Source organism: Oncorhynchus kisutch, linkage group LG19 (genome assembly GCF_002021735.2).
Source record: "Oncorhynchus kisutch isolate 150728-3 linkage group LG19, Okis_V2, whole genome shotgun sequence".
Classification (NCBI taxonomy): Eukaryota; Metazoa; Chordata; class Actinopteri; order Salmoniformes; family Salmonidae; genus Oncorhynchus; species Oncorhynchus kisutch.
The window spans coordinates 47,004,200-47,023,316 of NC_034192.2; the positions used below are offsets into that span (position 1 = coordinate 47,004,200).

General features: G+C 44.0%; 1 protein-coding gene across 2 annotated transcripts in view; it reads right to left on the reverse strand.

The window, feature by feature from the left end:
• enox2 (ecto-NOX disulfide-thiol exchanger 2) overlaps positions 1–19,117 on the reverse strand; it is a 309,060-nt gene that overhangs the window by 18,174 nt on the left and 271,769 nt on the right. For both annotated transcript variants that reach the window (XM_031798030.1, XM_031798031.1), the window contains 4 exons: positions 18,314–18,526; positions 12,304–12,410; positions 6,916–7,021; positions 590–792 (listed from right to left, as the gene is read on the reverse strand). In XM_031798030.1, coding sequence (XP_031653890.1) covers positions 590–792; positions 6,916–7,021; positions 12,304–12,410; positions 18,314–18,526 — 629 coding nt within the window. The remainder of the gene's footprint in view (positions 1–589; positions 793–6,915; positions 7,022–12,303; positions 12,411–18,313; positions 18,527–19,117) is intronic.

Below are 19,117 nucleotides of genomic sequence, written 5' to 3' on the forward strand. Positions count from 1 at the left end.
CGTGTTGGAAATGTAATTACCATCTGTCTATTCATATGAGCATGACCGTTGACCACTTGAGGATATTTGATGACCCAGCAGGTGATGGAAGCAACAGATTTCCTGCCTGAGGGTTGTTTAACCAACAGTTTGTTTTCTCTGAGGGGGATATTTTATTAGAAAACCCCTCCAGCTGGTATTAGTTTGTGTACAGCGTCTAGGTCAGCAGACTGATCAGATTCTAGAAGGACTCTTTTCCTGTCAAGTCTCTCTATCCATCCTACTCTCAGAGTGCACCCCCCTTGCTCCCTCTCTCTACGCCTACTCTTCTTTCTCCGTGTTGTGTGTGTGTGTGTGCGTATGTGTGTGTGAGATTGGGAGGGCAGTTCTCTATCCACCTCTATTAAAAGTCACTTTTCCTCAATACGACTGGTCACCCAAGGAAGCCAAACCAATGGATTATGAGTCTCACCAGCCAGAATCTGCAGGGGTTTAATATCTGTATGGAACCCGGAAATGAAAGATTCCTGTGGAATTCATTAAAATAAATCCAAAGCAGGAAGTGCTGCAAGAAGTTAACTACAGTGGGTATGTCTGGTAGAAGTAGTACCTTCTGCATTCCCTGTAGTGCCTGTTGTAGAAAGGTTAGTTGTTGCTGCCTGATGGTGTCCTCTTCACTGTGTTGTGGAGGTGTGTGTTCTTGGTTTTTGCCCTGCTCCTGCTTCAGCAGCTCCACCTCGTTCCTGTAGGCGTCCAGCTGACAGCGCAGAGAGTCATTCTCTTCCTTTAGGGCCTCCACCTGGGCCACAGGGCCTACACACACACACACACGAGACATAGAACATCACAACTATCATAACATTGTACTGTATAGACAGCCTTCAAATGTCTGTACTGGTGAACTGAGGACTTACTGTAACTATACTGGAGAGGCTATGAAATCCTAACTTGTCCCATTGGATAGACAGAGTGATGAGAACTACTCATTAAATGTCCTATTGGACAGACAGGATAGACAGTGTGATGAGAACTACTCATTAAATGTCCTATTGGACAGACAGGATAGACAGTGTGATGAGAACTACTCATTAAATGCTAAAATGTCCTATTGGACAGACAGGATAGACAGTGTGATGAGAACTACTCATTAAATACTAACCTGTCCTATTGAACAGACATGAAACAGTGTGATGAGAACCACTCATTAAATCCTAAAATGTCCTTTTGGACAGAGAGGAGACACAGTGTGATGAGAACTACTCATTAAATACTAACCTGTCCTATTGAACAGACATGAAACAGTGTGATGAGAACCACTCATTAAATCCTAAAATGTCCTTTTGGACAGAGAGGAGACACAGTGTGATGAGAACTACTCATTAAATACTAACCTGTCCTATTGAACAGACATGAAACAGTGTGATGAGAACCACTCATTAAATCCTAACCTGTCCTATTGGACAGAGAGGAGACACAGTGTGATGAGAACTACTCATTAAATACTAACCTGTCCTATTGAACAGACATGAAACAGTGTGATGAGAACCACTCATTAAATCCTAAAATGTCCTTTTGGACAGAGAGGAGACACAGTGTGATGAGAACTACTCATTAAATACTAACCTGTCCTATTGAACAGACATGAAACAGTGTGATGAGAACCACTCATTAAATCCTAAAATGTCCTTTTGGACAGAGAGGAGACACAGTGTGATGAGAACTACTCATTAAATACTAACCTGTCCTATTGAACAGACATGAAACAGTGTGATGAGAACCACTCATTAAATCCTAACCTGTCCTATTGGACAGAGAGGAGACACAGTGTGATGAGAACTACTCTACCCCTGTTCCTTTGACAGGAGAGTTTGTTATTTACAGCTGTTGGAGGAGGATGTGTGTAATGTAATGAGAGGGTGTGTTTGAGTGGCTGAGCTGGGGAGATAAGACCTGAGAGTGAGTGTGAGGGAGGGAGGCCCAGCATAGGATGTGTGTGCGCGCGCGTGCGTATGTGTAACTCAACACACGGACTCCAGCTGCCTGCTTTAAATCCGGCATTATGTCTGTTAGAGCTGAGAGAGAGACCTCTGAGTCATCAACCTGCTGTGTGTGTGTGTCTGTGTGACAGAGAGAGCCAGCAGGCGAGGAGGTTTTGGGTGAGGTGTGTATTGATCAGGGAGCCTCATCAAGATGCTGTCTGGGGTATTCGACCGATTCCCCTTCCACAACGTGACAGGCTTTAGTATCGACCCCCAGCACCTCAGCACAAGGCTGCTGACAGGAGAGAAGCACCAACCCATTCCCACTCTGCACTGTATTAGTGTAGAAGTACCAACCCATTCCCACTCTGCACTGTATTAGTGTAGAAGCACCAACCCATTCCCACTCTGCACTGTATTAGTGTAGAAGTACCAACCCATTCCCACTCTGCACTGTATTAGTGTAGAAGTACCAACCCATTCCAACTCTGCACTGTATTAGTGTAGAAGAACCAACCCACTCTGCACTGTATTAGTGTAGAAGCACCAACCCATTCCCACTCTGGACTGTATTAGTGTAGAAGCACCAACCCATTCCCACTCTGCACTGTATTAGTGTAGAAGCACCAACCCATTCCCACTATGCACTGTATTAGTGTAGAGGCACCAACCCATTCCCACTCTGCACTGTATTAGTGTAGAAGCACTGACCCATTCTGCACTGTATTAGTGTAGAAGCACCAACCCATTCCCTTCTCTGCACTGTATTAGTATAGAAGCACCAACCCATTCCCACTCTGCACTGTATTAGTGTAGAATAACCAACCCATTCCCACTCTGCACTGTATTAGTATAGAAGCACCAACCCATTCCCACTCTGCACTGTATTAGTGTAGAAGCACCAACCCATTCCCACTCTGCACTGTATTAGTGTAGAAGCACCAACCCATTCCCACTCTGCACTGTATTAGTATAGAAGCACCAACCCATTCCCACTCTGCACTGTATTAGTGTAGAAGCACCAACCCATTCCCACTCTGCACTGTATTAGTGTAGAAGAACCAACCCATTCCCACTCTGCACTGTATTAGTGTAGAAGAACCAACCCATTCCCACTCTGCACTGTATTAGTGTAGAAGCACCAACCCATTCCCACTCTGCACTGTATTAGTGTAGAAGCACCAACCCATTCCCACTCTGCACTGTATTAGTGTAGAAGCACCAACCCATCCCCTCTGCACTGTATTAGTATAGAAGCACCAACCCATTCCCACTCTGCACTGTATTAGTGTAGAAGCACCAACCCATTCCCACTCTGCACTGTATTACTATAGAAGTACCAACCCATTCCCATTCTGCACTGTATTAGTGTAGAAGCACCAACCCATTCCCACTCTGCACTGTATTAGTACCAACCCATTCCCACTCTGCACTGTATTAATATAGAAGCACCAACCCATTCCCACTCTGCACTGTATTAGTGTAGAAGCACCAACCCATTCCCACTCTGCACTGTATTAGTATAGAAGCACCAACCCATTCCCACTCTGCACTGTATTAGTATAGAAGCACCAACCCATTCTGCACTGTATTAGTGTAGAAGCACCAACCCATTCCCACTCTGCACTGTATTAGTGTAGAATAACCAACCCATTCCCACTCTGCACTGTATTAGTATAGAAGCACCAACCCATTCCCACTCTGCACTGTATTAGTGTAGAAGCACCAACCCATTCCCACTCTGCACTGTATTAGTGTAGAAGCACCAACCCATTCCCACTCTGCACTGTATTAGTATAGAAGCACCAACCCATTCCCACTCTGCACTGTATTAGTGTAGAAGCACCAACCCATTCCCACTCTGCACTGTATTAGTGTAGAAGAACCAACCCATTCCCACTCTGCACTGTATTAGTGTAGAAGAACCAACCCATTCCCACTCTGCACTGTATTACTATAGAAGTACCAACCCATTCCCATTCTGCACTGTATTAGTGTAGAAGCACCAACCCATTCCCACTCTGCACTGTATTAGTACCAACCCATTCCCACTCTGCACTGTATTAATATAGAAGCACCAACCCATTCCCACTCTGCACTGTATTAGTGTAGAAGCACCAACCCATTCCCACTCTGCACTGTATTAGTGTAGAAGAACCAACCCATTCCCACTCTGCACTGTATTAGTGTAGAAGCACCAACCCATTCCCAATCTGCACTGTATTAGTGTAGAAGCACCAACCCATTCCCACTCTGCACTGTATTAGTGTAGAAGCACCAACCCATTCCCACTCTGCACTGTATTAGTGTAGAAGCACCAACCCATTCCCACTCTGCACTGTATTAGTGTAGAAGCACCAACCCATTCCCACTCTGCACTGTATTAGTGTAGAAGCACCAACCCATTCCCACTCTGCACTGTATTAGTACCAACCCATTCCCACTCTGCACTGTATTAATATAGAAGCACCAACCCATTCCCACTCTGCACTGTATTAGTGTAGAAGCACCAACCCATTCCCACTCTGCACTGTATTAGTGTAGAAGCACCAACCCATTCCCACTCTGCACTGTATTACTATAGAAGTACCAACCCATTCCCACTCTGCACTGTATTAGTATAGAAGCACCAACCCATTCCCACTCTGCACTGTATTAGTACCAACCCATTCCCACTCTGCACTGTATTAATATAGAAGCACCAACCCATTCCCACTCTGCACTGTATTAGTGTAGAAGCACCAACCCATTCCCACTCTGCACTGTATTAGTGTAGAAGCACCAACCCATTCCCACTCTGCACTGTATTAGTGTAGAAGCACCAACCCATTCCCACTCTGCACTGTATTAGTGTAGAAGCACCAACCCATTCCCACTCTGCACTGTATTAGTACCAACCCATTCCCACTCTGCACTGTATTAATATAGAAGCACCAACCCATTCCCACTCTGCACTGTATTAGTGTAGAAGCACCAACCCATTCCCACTCTGCACTGTATTAGTATAGAAGCACCAACCCATTCCCACTCTGCACTGTGTTAGTATAGAAGCACCAACCCATTCCCACTCTGCACTGTATTAGTATAGAAGCACCAACCCATTCCCACTCTGCACTGTATTAGTGTAGAAGCACCAACCCATTCCCACTCTGCACTGTATTAGTGTAGAAGCACCAACCCATTCCCACTCTGCACTGTATTAGTGTAGAAGCACCAACCCATCCCCTCTGCACTGTATTAGTATAGAAGCACCAACCCATTCCCACTCTGCACTGTATTAGTATAGAAGCACCAACCCATTCCCACTCTGCACTGTATTAGTGTAGAAGCACCAACCCATTCCCACTCTGCACTGTATTAGTGTAGAAGTACCAACCCATTCCCACTCTGCACTGTATTAATGTAGAAGCACCAACCCAGAATACAGGTGTTCCTCTTCAAGCCTGCCGATAGGTTAAACAGACCACCTGTCTATGATTGAGAGCACAGAGACTAGGCTTCTTAAACAGGATTGGAGGAGGTTTAAACCTCCCCCTGTGCTCCTGCATTACAGGAAGCCCTAGCAGGTGTGACTGAGACTGTAAATATGATGGGGTGTCACATCAACACCTGTCTCCCTGCCACATCCTGGTCCTTCTCCACAGCATTCCTTTCCAACATTGTGACAGCCTCCTGACAATGATTGTTAGTGTTTTCTAATAAGCAAGGTCACACATGAAAAGGTGGAAATCAAAACCTGCTTGGCTGATGATCACATTTGCATATATCTGCATAGAAATTAGGTAGGCGGTCTTAACCGGGAGAGACCACAACAATTCAAAAGCAGAAAGTAAACGACACACTTGAAAAGGAGACCTGATTGTAGCAGTTAGCCCCGCTCTCTTGGCTTCAAAACCCTTCTCTCTCTAACTGCTTTAGAGAGAAGCAGAGGGTCATCTGAATGTCCAGGTGAATATTGTGGTCAATCTATATATTATCAATCTGTTTTACATCAGTAGCTCTGTTGGCTCAGCAGACATAAACAGGATGTTCTGCGTAAAGACGACCTTAATGGTACTTCACTGGTGCCCAGAACAGCACTGAAGGAGCTCTCTCTCTCTCTCCCTCCCCTGAGTTTAAGACAAGGGTTTAGCTATCTTGGAATTAAGAATATTTCCAATAAATTAATTTTCAAGAATCTAATTTCTCAATTTCTCAACTCAAGGAGAAAAATTTCAAGAACATTTCCAAAAAACTTTTGGAGGAATAGCAACTTTGCTTAACTTTCGTCTTAAATCTATAGTTTAGGGGGAAAAAATGGCAGTGAAGACATTTCTTCTTAAAAAGGTTTTGTGAATCTGGGCCCAAGAGAGCAAAAGCCTCCAGTAGCCAGCTCAGTGTCTCTACCAGCTAATTACACCAGCACCATGCCAACAGACAGAAACCTAAACACTTCGTTCCAGCTGTGACTGAGTATCTACCAGCCGCATGCACCCACTCTCTTTCTTACTCTCACAAACACACACAGCCACAGACAGTCTGGAGATGGCCGTAACACAGTCTCTGCATGCAGTTACACAGTCTCCTCTCCAGCTTAATTTGGCCATTTAGAGAGTGAATGAGCTGGAGACTGTTTTCTCTCTAATGTTACGGCTCCATTCACACTGAGGCTGGAGAGGAACTCACAAAACACCTCATTAGCAACACAGAGAAGGCTGAGCTACAGATCTATTCTACAACAAAGGAGAAAAGACACCAGCCATATACCAATAGTTGTCAGAGTCCTTTCTGTCGTGTGTGTGGTATGTGTGTGTGTGTTCATATGTGTGTGTGTGTGTGTGTGGTATGTGTAGTGTGTCTGCGCGCGTGTGGTATGTGTGTAGTGTGTGTGTGTGTGTGGTATGTGTGTGTGTGTGTGGTATGTGTGTAGTGTGTGTGCATCTGTGTGTGTGGTATGTGTGTGCATGTGTATGTGTACCTGAGTCGTCAGGATCGTGTGTATCCTCCATGTCATCGTCAGACATCTCCATCTCCTCTTCTCGTCTGATCCCCATCAGCTCTTCATTTTGCATGTTTCTGATCTCCTGGAGGGAAACAACAAAACAGGGTTATCACTGGATGTTCATACTGAACACGATCCTCCTGGGTAGCCTGGCTGGAGTACGGTTTACACTGTCGCGTACGCACGCACACACCTATGGAAGAAATGCTGATCCTAGACCTGTCCCTAAGGGCAGCTTCTACCCAGAGTGATACACAGCAGGACTGATATCTCCCTCTGGTGCACTGATGACAGTAGATAGAGAGCAGCAGTCTGCCTCTACACTGATGAGACAGTAGATAGAGAGCAGCAGTCTGCCTCTACACTGATGAGACAGTAGATAGAGAGCAGCAGTCTGCCTCTACACTGATGAGACAGTAGATAGACAGCAGCAGTCTGCCTCTACACTGATGAGACAGTAGATAGACAGCAGCAGTCTGCCTCTACACTGATGAGACAGTAGATAGACAGCAGCAGTCTGCCTCTACACTGATGAGACAGTAGATAGAGCAGCAGCAGTCTGCCTCTACACGGATGAGACAGAATCATGCTGCTCGTCGAGCATCTCGTCGAAGGAGTTGATCTGCTATAACAGCCTCCACTCTTCTGGGAAAGCTTTTCATGATGTTGGAACATTCCTGCGGGGACTTGCTTCCATTCCATTAGTGAGGTCAGGCACTGATGTTGGTTGATTAGGCCTGGCTCGCAGTGGGTGTTCCAACTCATCCCAAAGGTGTTCGATGGGGTTGAGGTCAGGGCTCTGTGCACGGCTATAAAGTTCTTCCCCACCGATTTTGCCAAAGTTTGAAGCACAGAATCATCTAGAATGTCATTGTATGCTGTAGAATTAGCCCGAACCATGAAAAAAAAACAGTTCCAGACCATTATTTCTCCTCCACCAAACTTTACTGTTAGAACTATGCATTGGGGCAGGTAGCGTTCTCCTGGCAAACCCACATTTGTCCGTCGCACTGCCAGATGGTAAAGCGTGATTCATCACTCCAGATAACTTGTTTCCACTGCTCCAGAGTCCAATGTCAGCAATTTTTACACCACTTGCATTGCGCATGGTGATCTAAGGCTTGTGTGCGGCTGCAATGGAAACCAATTTCATGAAGCTCCCGACAAACAGTTATAGCTGCTGACATTGCTTCCAGAGGCCGTTTGGAACTCTGTAATGAGTGTTGCAACCAGGGACAGACAATATTTACGGGCTATACACGTCATCACTCAACGGTCCCGTTTTGTGAGCTTGTGTGGCCTACCACTTCACGGCTGAGCCGTTGTTGCTCCTAGATGTTTCCATTTCACAATAACAGCACTTACAGTTGACCGGGGAAGCTCTAGCAGGGCAGAAGTTTTACGAACTAACTTGTCCTATGATGGTGCCACGTTGAAAGTCACTGAGCTCTTCAGTAAGGCCATTATACTGTCAATGAATGGAGATTGAATGGCTGTGTGCTCGAATTTATACACCTGTAGGCAATGTGTATGGCTGAAATAGCCAAATCCACTCATTTGAAGGGGTGTCCACATACTTTTGGTCATGTAGAGTAGATCTGTACCTAGTGGAAACTTCACCCTGGAGCCTCTAGCTCAGTTGGAGGCATGACCTGCTGTGTGTGGATGGGAGCTACAGTAGTGTGTATGTCAGCTAGCAGTATGTCTGGCCGGCTAGCTCGGCAGTGCTGTTCTCGGCTAATGAGGCGAGTATATTCGAAAGAAAGACAGCTCTGTGTTCTGCCAACACACACACAAACAATGTATTCACAACTCTGGGCGAGGGAATCATTATTTCACACCAACAAAAAGCTTGAAGTAAACAACCATCTGTCTGGTGTCTATAACACGTTGAGCTGCTGGCCAATCAAAGATGTCAAACAGGTAGTCAGAAACCAGCACACCCATCTGCCCAGTGAGATAAGAATCGCCAGCTGTTAGACTTTGATCCTGCCTCTGTGAGTCGCAGCTACGAAACTATCCAGCTAACTGCTACCTGACAAGACTCACTGTTTGGTGTGTCTACCAGCCAGCAGCACTAACAGTGAAGGTAGCATCAGAGTCTAGCTACACTGGTAGGGGATACTAAGTGAAGGTTCAAGATTGAGCTGAACTCCTTCATGCATGTATGCTGGTTCTTACCTTTGTCTGTAATGAAGTAGACAGAGACAGACAGAGACAGAGAAAGACAGAGCATCTGAATTCAGTCGGATGACAGGTTGTCCCTACTCTCTCCAGCTAATGCCCTAAAGGAGTAAAACTGATAGAGAAGAATAGATTATCACAGGATGTTGAAGAATTAAGCCCTCATGGAATTAACTTGGGTTGTAAAATATAGGGGTTGTATTATTTAGTTCTACTTCCAATCTATCATCCCCCTGGTATATAGTGGAGATGGAGTTTGTATTCTCTAGTTAGCCCTCGGTTATTCCATCTATTCCCCCTGGTGTCTAGCCAGTCCAGGACTATTATCAAGGTCCATTTCCTTAATCACAGTGGACTGGAGCTGAAAGTTGTTTATGGTATTTCTTGCTTGTGTACACACCTTTTCTATTCATACTGTATACTGCCCATACGCACCATTATATGCTTTGCTCGTTCTGATATTTCTTAATAATTTTTTCTTGGGATTTGTGTGTATTGTTTGGTATTACAACACTGTTGGAGCTAGAACCATAAGCATTTCACTGCACCTGCGATAATGTCGGCAAAATGTGTACACACCAATTGAAATCTATTTTATTAAAAGTTAATGTGTCTGTGCAATGCGTAGAAAAACTGACTGCAACCCAAATGGCATGCTATTCTCTATATAGTGCACTATTTTTTACCAGAGGGATGCAGCCTGAGATGGATGGATGTGTTCTTAGGGTTGATGGCTAGATGGCCAAATGGATGGATTGATGGATTAGAACAGGTAAATGGATAAATGAAAGGATGGATGGTAGAAGATGGGTGTTGTGATTATGTGTCAGACAGATAGTGAAACCCCTGCAGTCTTTCAGTCCTGCAGTTCTGTGCATTCTGTCTGATGACTACAGAACAGACGCGTCAAGAAAGATACTGCTGTAGGGTTGCAAAATTCCAAGGTTTTCAAGAAATCCTAGTTGGAAGATTTCTGGAATCAGGATGGAATAAGCGGGAAATCGGGAAACCTTCATAACCAGGATTTCTGGAAAACCTAGGAATTTGGGGGGAAATGTTGGAAATATGTTGCTTCCCTGCATTACCTGTACTACTATTATCCTGTATGACAGCAGAGGGACACGTTGCAGCAGTCTTTGTGCATTGGAAGGAAAAAACATCCACCAAACTTTACAGTTAGAAATCAGGTTAATTTTAGGTTCTGAATTAAAGTTGAAAAGACGTCATTTATAGAATCAATGTCCGTGGATGTGGAAATCAAGGCCGGTCCAAAAGGCATCGGCCCGTGCTTACTGAGGTGGAACATACAGTGTCGCCTGAAATAAAATGTTAGAAATACCCATCCATGTGGTACGCCCACCGTTTGCAAAACACCCCGAAAAAGACGCCCGGTCTGGGAAAGGACCAAAACAAGACGCCAAAAAGACGTCTGCGTCGGTCTGTGCTAACTGGGTCGGGTCTACAGTGTCGGCGATTTTACGAATTCCCTTCCATCCATTTGGTTTGGTCCACGCATTTGCGCGTAGGCTAAACCACCCATTTAAATCCATTCCCTCATTTTTCATGGCTCTGAAATGCAGTAATGATAAAAAGTGATGTAATGGCCTAATTTTTCAAGACATTATGCTTTAATTATTGTGAATGGCTCATGTTTTACTCTGGCTATATGTGCTACACAATTTATGTTAGATAGGTTTTTTTGACAGAACGTTGGTGGAGCGCCGCAGCGATAGCTCAGAAAATGCAGCTCGTCAATCTGCCGCCTAATCCTGCCTAATGAGCTGGCCTGCCCTGTTTGCAGACGTGTGCAACCCTGCAATAACAAACTTGACGCAAGACCGCCATTTTGAGTAGCTAATTGCGTATGTACGTAAGGTATAAATTATGCTTTAGTTGTAATTTTCGCTTAGTGAGGAGTGACGTCACTAGTCTACTCACACCTACCTTTAGAGAAGAAGAGTCCCTAGTCTGAGATCAAGAAATACCAAACATACCTGCTATATCTCAGAGTGAGTCCATCACGATGTACACACATCCAAACACACAGCTACCAACCCATTACAATTTATACCATCAGTTACACATTCATATGACTCTGTACAAATACAAATTCTTCTCACTTTACAGAATGCCTTTCACAGGCAAACTGCATGAAGAGTTTATAATGAATGTGTTCCACTAGTTTGTAATCTATCTCCAGCACCAGGATCTGCAAAGGAAAGATAAACCATCTCCAGCCTGCGATCCATGGTGACTGTTTCAGTGTTGCTATGAGACAGAGATTAGGCAGTTAATTACATACCAAATCTGCTTTTTTACACACTAACACCCTCAGAGATTTGTACCCAGATCAAACTTACCCATTTGGCCTTAAAATGACAGCAGCGCCACACTTGAGCACCCTCCATTAAAGAGGAAAACATGTTTGAGGTAATTAATGCAGCGGTTGTTGGACAGGAAGTACTGAACAAAATACAGAGAACAAATCTTGCCAGGTTTCATTAGCTAATACCTGTGTATCTCAACATGGAGCATGACCTCGATTTTACACCAAACAAAAACTGAAAGTTGGTTATTTGTTCTCTATTGGAAGAAAGCACAGTCAGTAATAACAGATAGAGAGTATACATGTATGATGAAGTGATCTGCACAGAGACCAGTCCAGGGTACTGTTGTTGACTTAAAGGGTGAGTTACCTGTTTCTGGCAGTGAGACTGAGCACCCACCGGGCTGGAGTGGCCGGGACCTGGACCTGACCGGAGCACCCACTCTGGGACTGAACTAAGTAGAGAGCCTGGGTGTAGCCTAGCATTCAGCCTAGCTATAGCATTTACTTGACCTCTTAGGCTAGTACTTAATGTTGATGTTCTACCATCTCAGTTCCTTGATACTACTAGAGGAATACAACAAGGTTCCCTTTTCCCATTTATATTAAGGTCAGTTTTAGGATCATGCTGAGTGTAGTTTTAAAGCTGGTGTTAACTTTAACACTGTTTAACACAAATCATCCTGCCAAGACAACACCATGAATTCCACAAAAAGTAGTTAGAATCCGGGAATACTGGAGATGGGGATGCTCACATAATGTTCACATAAAGGAAACAATAATATGTAGACTATACTGCACTTCACCAAATGAATAGAAGATGTGAATAATTGTAGAAAAAGTAAAGGACCAACCTCTGCTTGCTTGCGCCACATGTCCAGGTTCTTGCGTTGAGCTTTGGAGAAATGGTCCCATGCCTTTTGTTTGGAAGCAGCGTGGAATACAGACACAATCTGCTCAACTGTGGCGGGGGATGCAGGGAGAGAGGGGGCGGGTGGGAAGGAGCAGAGGAGTGAGAAAGTGGAATCAGGTAGGAAGGCACTTCACTGTATGTTCATGTTGATGTGTTTTCAATGTTCTATTCTGCTCTATAGTACAGTCTGTTCTGGGTCAGTGTCTAGAGTGGGGGAGGTGGGATGGGGTGGAGAAGGAACCCACCATATCTCAAGGTGACCACAGAGCACCTGTCCTAAAACACAAGACGGTGCTGAAAGCTACAGGAGGACTAGACCGCAACCAGCAGGCTCCTGCTCCCCTCTCACCCCCCCAGACAATGGGTAGGCACACACAAACACACCACCTCCTCCTATCCTCCACAGGGACATAGACTCTCAAGAGAACCTGACAGTAGAACAAGGGAATTCTCTAAGAGTGATGACAGAGAGGGACAGAGAGAGGCCATCTTAGAGGTAGATACTTTGATCTCTTTATAACTGAAACCCTCTTTTCCTCTCAAACATGTCCTGTTTTTAATGACCACAACATTTCTCACCTTCATCGACTCTCAGATGCTTGGAATGCCATAATCAAAGGCTGCCTTTGTGTAAAGAGTGTAGAGTTCAGACCTAATGAAGGAAAAGCCTGTTTCTATCTGAGAGTGGGGCTGCGTGTCAAATGAGATCCTATTCTCTATATAGTGCCCATAGGGCTCTGGTCTAAAGTACAGTAGTGCACTATATAGGGAGCAGGGTGTCATTTGGGACCGACTTGGCTCTCCTCACTGTGGGTTAGATAGGAGTGCTGATCTTAATGTCTTTATTATATCTTTAGAGAGGAGGTATCTTTAACGACCACTCAATAATAAAGACCCTGAAATCTGATCAGATTTGAAAGAGGTAATCTAGAGTCTTGGGGATGAGAGAGATGGTGGATGGTCTAATCTCTGAGGAAGAGAAGAGCGAGATTATGAAAGAGTGAGAGGGTGAGCAACTATGATTCAGAGCTCAAGGTTGGAGGAGGAGAGCTGCTGGAACACACTTCTGTTCATCACTCCATCCTAACCACACCTGCGATTGACAGCTAGACCTCGTCTTAACCACCCCCAGATTAGTTACCAAAACACCTGTGTGTGTGAACCCAGAGCAGGGAGAAAGGATTCAATAGACAAAAGATTGTGAGACTGTGCTAACTTTTCATTTATAATAATTAGTGTGTGTGTGTGTGCGTCAGAATGACCCGTTTACCTACCTGTTGATATAATGCAGCATCACATAATCACAGATTGTCCAGACAGAGTACTCACACATAACACAGCGATATAAAACTATTCAACAACTCATAATGTAATGTGCGGCTGTGAAAAAGCCTGTGAAAATATGGACGTGGCTTTTGTTGACAGAACGACAGTGTGAACCTGTCTCCCGGGACACCTTTTGTTGACAGAACGACAGTGTGAACCTGTCTCCCAGGACACCTTTAGTTGACAGAACGACAGTGTGAACCTGTCTCCCGGGACACCTTTAGTTGACAGAACGAGAGTGTGAACCTGTCTCCCGGGACACCAACCTCTGTGTTTACATTTGCATGTGTGGAACTGCAGAGAAAGACGAACTCATGAATACAACTAAGTGTTTGTGTGGATTGTTGTGATGGAGGATGGTGGCCTTTAAAAGACAACGGTAAACAGAGCGAGAGCGATGGAGAGAGAGAGCGAGCGAGAGAGAGAGAAGAGAGAGGGGGGGGGGGGGGGGGGGAGACCCACTTTGCTCTTTCCAATATTTGTATTACTGTATAAACAGGAACTGATTATGTGGTATATCCCAATATCCATACTAACACAGTACTCAGTATGCACACTACTGTAAGTGGTGTATCACCAAAGGTATCTGAACTCATACATGCTCTTAGCATTGGCAGTTGTGAATCAGGTCAGCTCTACATTTCCCCTTTTGGCTTTTCAATCATCAATATGACTAAATTCATTTCTTCCTTCAGTTCCAGTTGTTTTCATGTAGAGAGGTGTTACTTACTTTGATTCTATGGCTGAGTGGGTTCCTTCAGATGAGCTGTCCACAGACCAATAGAGGCTAAAGTTAACCAGAGGAGTTTGTGGGGAGCTAACCTCTAACTGGTGCTTTAACCAGGTAACACAACCATCACAGTGGACTATTTCTACATACAGCCCAATATACTGTTCTTATGGGGCCAAAAACAAACTTACCTTCTGTATCATCAAAAAACATGATCCTAAATACTAGTTCAACACACAAGATGTATACAATAGCAAGTGTATCAAGTGGTTAAAGAGTTGTTCAATCATAGGTGTTTCTTTGTTGTGTGTTTTATCTGTGGCATTTGTTGTGTCCGTCTGTCTGGCGATTGCGTTGGTGCAATTAGGGTCACAAAATATTGTCAGCCAGTGATTGTCAAGAAAATAACTGGTTGGTCTCACAGTAATTGGCCGTTAATTAACAAACACATTCAGCATCTCCTGGTTTCCACACATAACCTACAAGCCACAACTGCATATCTTTGGAACATGTACTTTTAAAAAGACTAATACATCTATGTAATATAGCCTACACCTTCACAATAAGTCTATTTCAGAAAAACAGAATAGAATATTATGAGTTGTCCTTATGTTAGATCCTGATCTGGCTATGCCAAATGGCTGTGTGCTACACTAGTTCATTTAGCAGACAAGATTTACTTAGAATTCTGTGGCATTATTTTATATTTTATAATACGAAGACAATTGAACAAAGCTGAATATAATAGAAAGGATATTTTCTCCAAATGATTTGAGGGAGAGCCACATGCTGCTATTCTGTGTTGAGCGTTGAACAAAATAAATAGGTACTCCTATATCTTCATTTAGAGTTAATAATGTAACTTTAGTTCTACAAACGTTGGGCTACATGTTTAGATTTTTAATACATTGTAAGGCTGCATGATGCGACTAATGATGATTTGAGTCGCTTGAAAGGCATGAGCTCTGCTTTCTTCTTTTGCGCAGGACGTACACACTTCATCAGTCTCTCATTCACAATTTGACAAGCACTTAATAATGCCTCAAATTTCACGGCGGCACCCCCTTTGTGTGGCCGTAATGCACCCTAAAAATAGGTGGGAATAGGTGCTGCGTTGTGCCCTTCTACCCAAGTGCTGCGTACTCGCAAGGCTCTCCATCACGTGATTGGGTGTTTATCTTAAAATGTTCATAAACTATTAGGCTATTTGTAAAGTACTTAAGTAAAAATACTTTAAAGTACTTAAGTCACTTTTTTGGGGGGTATATGTACTTTACTATCTATATTTGACTACTTTTACTTCACTACATTCCTTAAGAAACTACTACACCTTTTATTCCATACATTTTCCTTGACACCCAAAAGTACTCGTTACGTTTTCTTAGCAGGACAGAAAAGTGGTCCAATTCACGCACGTATCAACAGAACATCCCTGGTCATCCCTATTGCTTCTGATCTGGCGGACTCAATAAACACACAATTCCTTTGTAAATTATGTCTGAATGTTGGAGTGCGCCGCTGGCTATCCGTAAATTTAAAAAACAAGAAAATGGTGCCGTTTGGTTTGCTTAATATAAGGATGATATGATTTATTATTTTACTTTTGATACTAAAGTATATTTCAACAATTCCACTTACTTTTGATAAAGTATATTTTAAACCAAATACTTTTATTACTCAAGTAGAATTTACTGGGTGACTTAAACTTTTTTCATTTTCTATTAAGCTATCTTCACTTTTCCTGAAGTATGACAATTGGGTACTTTTTCCACCACTGTCCTGTTGTAAAGATAAGCAATGTGCTTAATATTAGGAAAGTTGAGAAATATAGTAGGCCTAGCCTATAGAAAGCTGATGGGATCCTCTTTTTAATATAGGCAATCACTCTGTATTCTCACTCAATTGCATAGCCTATAGAAATGTTGCACAACATGAGCTCATGGGCTCTCATGAAGTGTTTGATTAGTTTTTCAATTACGTGATGTCAGAGTGATTAGTGGGAAAATATAGTGCTGAGTACCAGGCAGTTAGCAAGTAGGCTACTAAGGACCATCGGCAGCATCAGAAGCTTGGAGAAGCCTAATTACCGTGACTAAACAATCACGGGGCATTTGACTGCCTTCACGACTTGTGACCGCTGGTGTGGCGATAATACGGTCACCGCAACAGCCCTAGCATCAATCATATTCAAGTGTCATTGAAGCTGAGTTTCATGAATCCTACAATAGAAAGAGTACTTAGTACATAAAAAGTTACTGTATGTGCTATCAATATTTCACAAAGGCCCAATGACAGGTCATTGCCATTCAATTATCACTTGAGTGACTTCAAATTGTCCTTTTGAAGGTAGCGCCACCCATCACAGGTTTCCTGCAACCTCAGACGTTTATCTCTCTATTCCCCACAGGTGTATGTGAGTATATGACAGCTGTGTTATATCTTGATTCTTAGTGTCAGGCACGTCACAGCTGTGAGATACAGAGAGGCTGCCACAGCACAAGTTGAAGCAGGTTAATAAAACTATGTTTTTTCCCTTTGGAAAAATGAACAGTAGGTAAAGCTGAAAAGCTGACAGACAAGTGTTACGTCTGTAGACTACCAACATGCCCCTGGGTATTTCCGGCCTCAAGCTAAACAGAGAGGCAACATGACACAGGAGTTCCCTAGTTGGAACTCAACATGGGAATAGGAATGGGATATGCACTGGGACTTTGTGGATGATATTATGTGAATGTCTCTGGCAGACCCTGGTACTATGTGAATGTCTCTGGCAGACCCTGGTACTATGTGAATGTCTCTGGCAGACCCTGGTACTATGTGAATGTCTCTGGCAGACCCTGGTACTATGTGAATGTCTCTGGCAGACCCTGGTACTATGTGAATGTCTCTGGCAGACCCTGGTACTATGTGAATGTCTCTGGCAGACCCTGGTACTATGTGAATGTCTCTGGCAGACCCTGGTACTATGTGAATGTCTCTGGCAGACCCTGGTACTATGTGAATGTCTCTGGCAGTCCCTGGTACTATGTGAATGTCTCTGGCAGACCCTGGTACTATGTGAATGTCTCTGGCAGACCCTGGTACTATGTGAATGTCTCTGGCAGACCCTGGTACTATGTGAATGTCTCTGGCAGACCATGGTACTATGTGAATGTCTCTGGCAGACCATGGTACTATGTGAATGTCTCTGGCAGACCCTGGTACTATGTGAATGTCTCTGGCAGTCCCTGGTACTATGTGAATGTCTCTGGCAGACCCTGGTACTATGTGAATGTCTCTGGCAGACCCTGGTACTATGTGAATGTCTCTACCTGACCCAGGTAGTCTAATAGTTCTGACTGATCCAGGGTCAGCTATACAGGGGTCTAGTGAGATCAGCACCTGTACCTAAAAGCCTCATTAGTGAATCGGCTGACAGTTGCTCTCCTCAGACAGGTGTTAATTACTATGAGAGACAGAGACAGGAAGAAAGAGCAGAAAGATGGGAGATGGAGAGAGAAAAGTGGCCACTCTGGGCCTAATGATGATGGGCTAAGAGAGGTAGCTAACAGCTCCCTAAATAACCTGTTCAATGTTATTGCTGCCATCACTACAAAGAGTCATCCCATAGAGTGGGTCTTCAGAAGTGCTATCCTCTGTTTGTGTGCAGCCATGCATGTGTGTGAGTGTGTTTGCAGAAAATACCATCTCTGTTCCATGTCCCTGGGTATTTGATCCATCATGTATGGAGCACTGACCTGGAACTTGTGAACTTGTGACATGAAAATCACTTGAGGGTTGAGAATGTTTAGAGGGACAATGTGACGTTGCTTCAAAGGGAATGCCGCAAGTGGTTTTATGTTGACCCTTACCCTGTTGTGGGTCCTGTGTGTGTGTCAGCCTGGTGTGTACTCACATTGTGCCAGGATGCCAGACAGGGCGGTCTTGAACTTGTCCTTGGCCACCTCCAACTCCTTCTCGTGGGCGGCCTTCTGACTCATCAGCTGGCGGATGTGGCTGTTGGACGACTGGATCATTGAGTAGAAGTTGTTGGCGTTACGACGGTTCACCTCACCTCGTTCCACCCAGGTCAGCAGCACGTGCACCGCCGCCGCAAACGCTGCCTCATCTGAGGAGAGGGTTAAGGTAAGACTTAAGGTTAAGGTCAGTGGTTTGTTTGGGGTAAGGTTACAACTAGTGGCGAAAATAAATGCATTTATGGTTTGAAACATAGGTAGGAATTAGAACATACATTTATGAATTAAATAACAATTAATTCAATAGGATCTCTATGGTATGAAAGTTATTCTGTCATATTTATCATGGTCTGATAGAGAACTGAGAGGAAAGGCGATACAGAAATGGCAGAAGCAGAAAGTCACAGATTTTGGCGAACAACTCATTTCAAATCAAATTGTATTTGTCACATGCGCCGAACACAACAGTAAAATGCTTACTTAGTAGACATTAAATGACAACGCAGTTTTAATTACCCCCCCAAAAAAGAAAGAGATAACAATATCAAATTAAAGAGCAGCAGTAAATAACAATAGCGTGTGGCTACATAAAGGGGGTACCGTTACAGAGTCAACCCACTGGCTCCATGTCATCTACAAGACCCTGCTAGGTAAAGTCCCCCCTTATCTCAGCTCGCTGGTCACCATAGCATCTCCCACCTGTAGCACACGCTCCAGCAGGTATATCTCTCTAGTCACCCCCA